The following is a 1,447-nucleotide window of genomic DNA, read 5'->3' on the forward strand; positions in this document are numbered from 1 at the left end:
AAATTGCGTTTTTCAGTTCCATGTAGGTATAACGTATTAATGCTCTTGTAAAAAAATAATCCTAATAATGTTATAAGGTAAATAATTATATTGTTTATGCTTGAAAATTATAAAACAAACTATGTAAATGTAAATGTCTTGATTTTAAATTTCTAATAATTGTTAAATTTATACAATATAAAATTTTATATAGTATATTAACTATTAAAAAATGTTTGAGTTCATTAATATGTAATCAATCACTGTCATTAAAAAATGCTTAATTGTACTCCGTAGATTTTACAATAAGGGATTTTTAATCCCTAAAAAGACTATACAAGCTGTATTAATTGAAATGTGTATTCTCTATAGGTAGGTGGTTCTGATTCCGAGTATAATATATTAAAATCGGTCGAATGTTATCATCCCAGTCTTGATAAATGGACACCAGTTGCAGACATGCGCGTACAACGAAGTGAAGTGGGTGTTGGAGTTTTAGATGATGTACTGTATGCTGTGGGTGGTTGGGATGATACTCAGGTTTGGAGTAGTGTTGAAGCATACAGACCAAGTACTGGAGTTTGGTCTACTATTCCGGACATGCATTCGAGTCGAATTGGTGCTGGTATATCTACTCGTTTAATAGATCTTTACTATTATTGTATAAAACATATTTTTTTTTAAATATATTTAATTCAAGCTTAACTTCTCAATATAGGTGTAGCTGTATTAGGTGGTTTATTGTATGTCATCGATGGTGGCGACGGATTTAATTTTTTAGATTCTGTAGAATCTTACAACCCTAAAACTCTTAAATGGACCATGCTTACAGCGTCAATGAATGTTTCTAGGGCATTTGCAGGAGCTGTAGCCATTGATATGGCAAGATATTTTAAAACTTGTTAGCATTCATGACTTTTTTTTTTTTTGATTCAATAAACACTAATTTCTCATTTTGTAAATAATATCTTTATTATTTTTCTATTAATTTAAAGTGTTTGAATGTTTTATGAAAAGGTTTTTCGTACTTACACTATAAATAGATGGCCTATGATAGACAAATTAAAAAAAAATAATGATTAAAATGTATAAATATATAGATTCGACTAAATAACACTTAATATTACGTGAATAATAAGTAAAAACTATTCCATCTCTAATTGTTTACACAAGGGTAAGTTCAAGAAAAATGAATAATAATTTTGTATTGCCACTCCGTTATTCCCTATATTTATGATGACCAGACGTTCTTATTTTATAAGGACAGTACTGTTTTTTGTTAACTTGTCCTACTGTCCTAAATAAATGGTCGAAGTACACTTAAATGTAATTATTTTTAATAATTTAATAATTCCAAATGGACTTTTGAAAAATCACAACTAGAAATATCTTCATTAAAATCAATTATGCAGGTTTACTAACTTTGATGAATCGTGTCATGAAATGTTTAATATGTTGAAAATGGATC

At 28.1% G+C, this 1,447-nt stretch overlaps 1 protein-coding gene across 1 annotated transcript; it reads left to right on the top strand.

Annotated features, from left to right (window-relative positions):
- Positions 1-214: 214 nt before the first annotated feature.
- LOC103309323 (kelch-like protein 2) lies at positions 215-1,440 on the top strand. Its single transcript, XM_029487074.1, has 2 exons — positions 215-604; positions 698-1,440. Exons 1-2 carry the CDS (start codon positions 439-441, stop codon positions 883-885), a joined length of 354 nt encoding a protein of 117 aa, XP_029342934.1. The 5' UTR covers positions 215-438; the 3' UTR covers positions 886-1,440.
- The last annotated feature ends 7 nt before the right edge of the window (positions 1,441-1,447 follow it).

Source organism: Acyrthosiphon pisum, chromosome A1, assembly GCF_005508785.2.
Source record: "Acyrthosiphon pisum isolate AL4f chromosome A1, pea_aphid_22Mar2018_4r6ur, whole genome shotgun sequence".
Lineage (NCBI taxonomy): Eukaryota > Metazoa > Arthropoda > Insecta > Hemiptera > Aphididae > Acyrthosiphon > Acyrthosiphon pisum.

Excerpts from the sequence above, each read along its gene's own strand:
- LOC103309323 (XM_029487074.1), top strand. The coding sequence starts at position 439 with ATGCGCGTACAACGAAGTGAAGTGGGTGTTGGAGTTTTAGATGATGTA. Across the intron at positions 605-697 it reads TTCGAGTCGAATTGGTGCTG|GTGTAGCTGTATTAGGTGGT; the intron begins GTATATCTACTC and ends TTCTCAATATAG.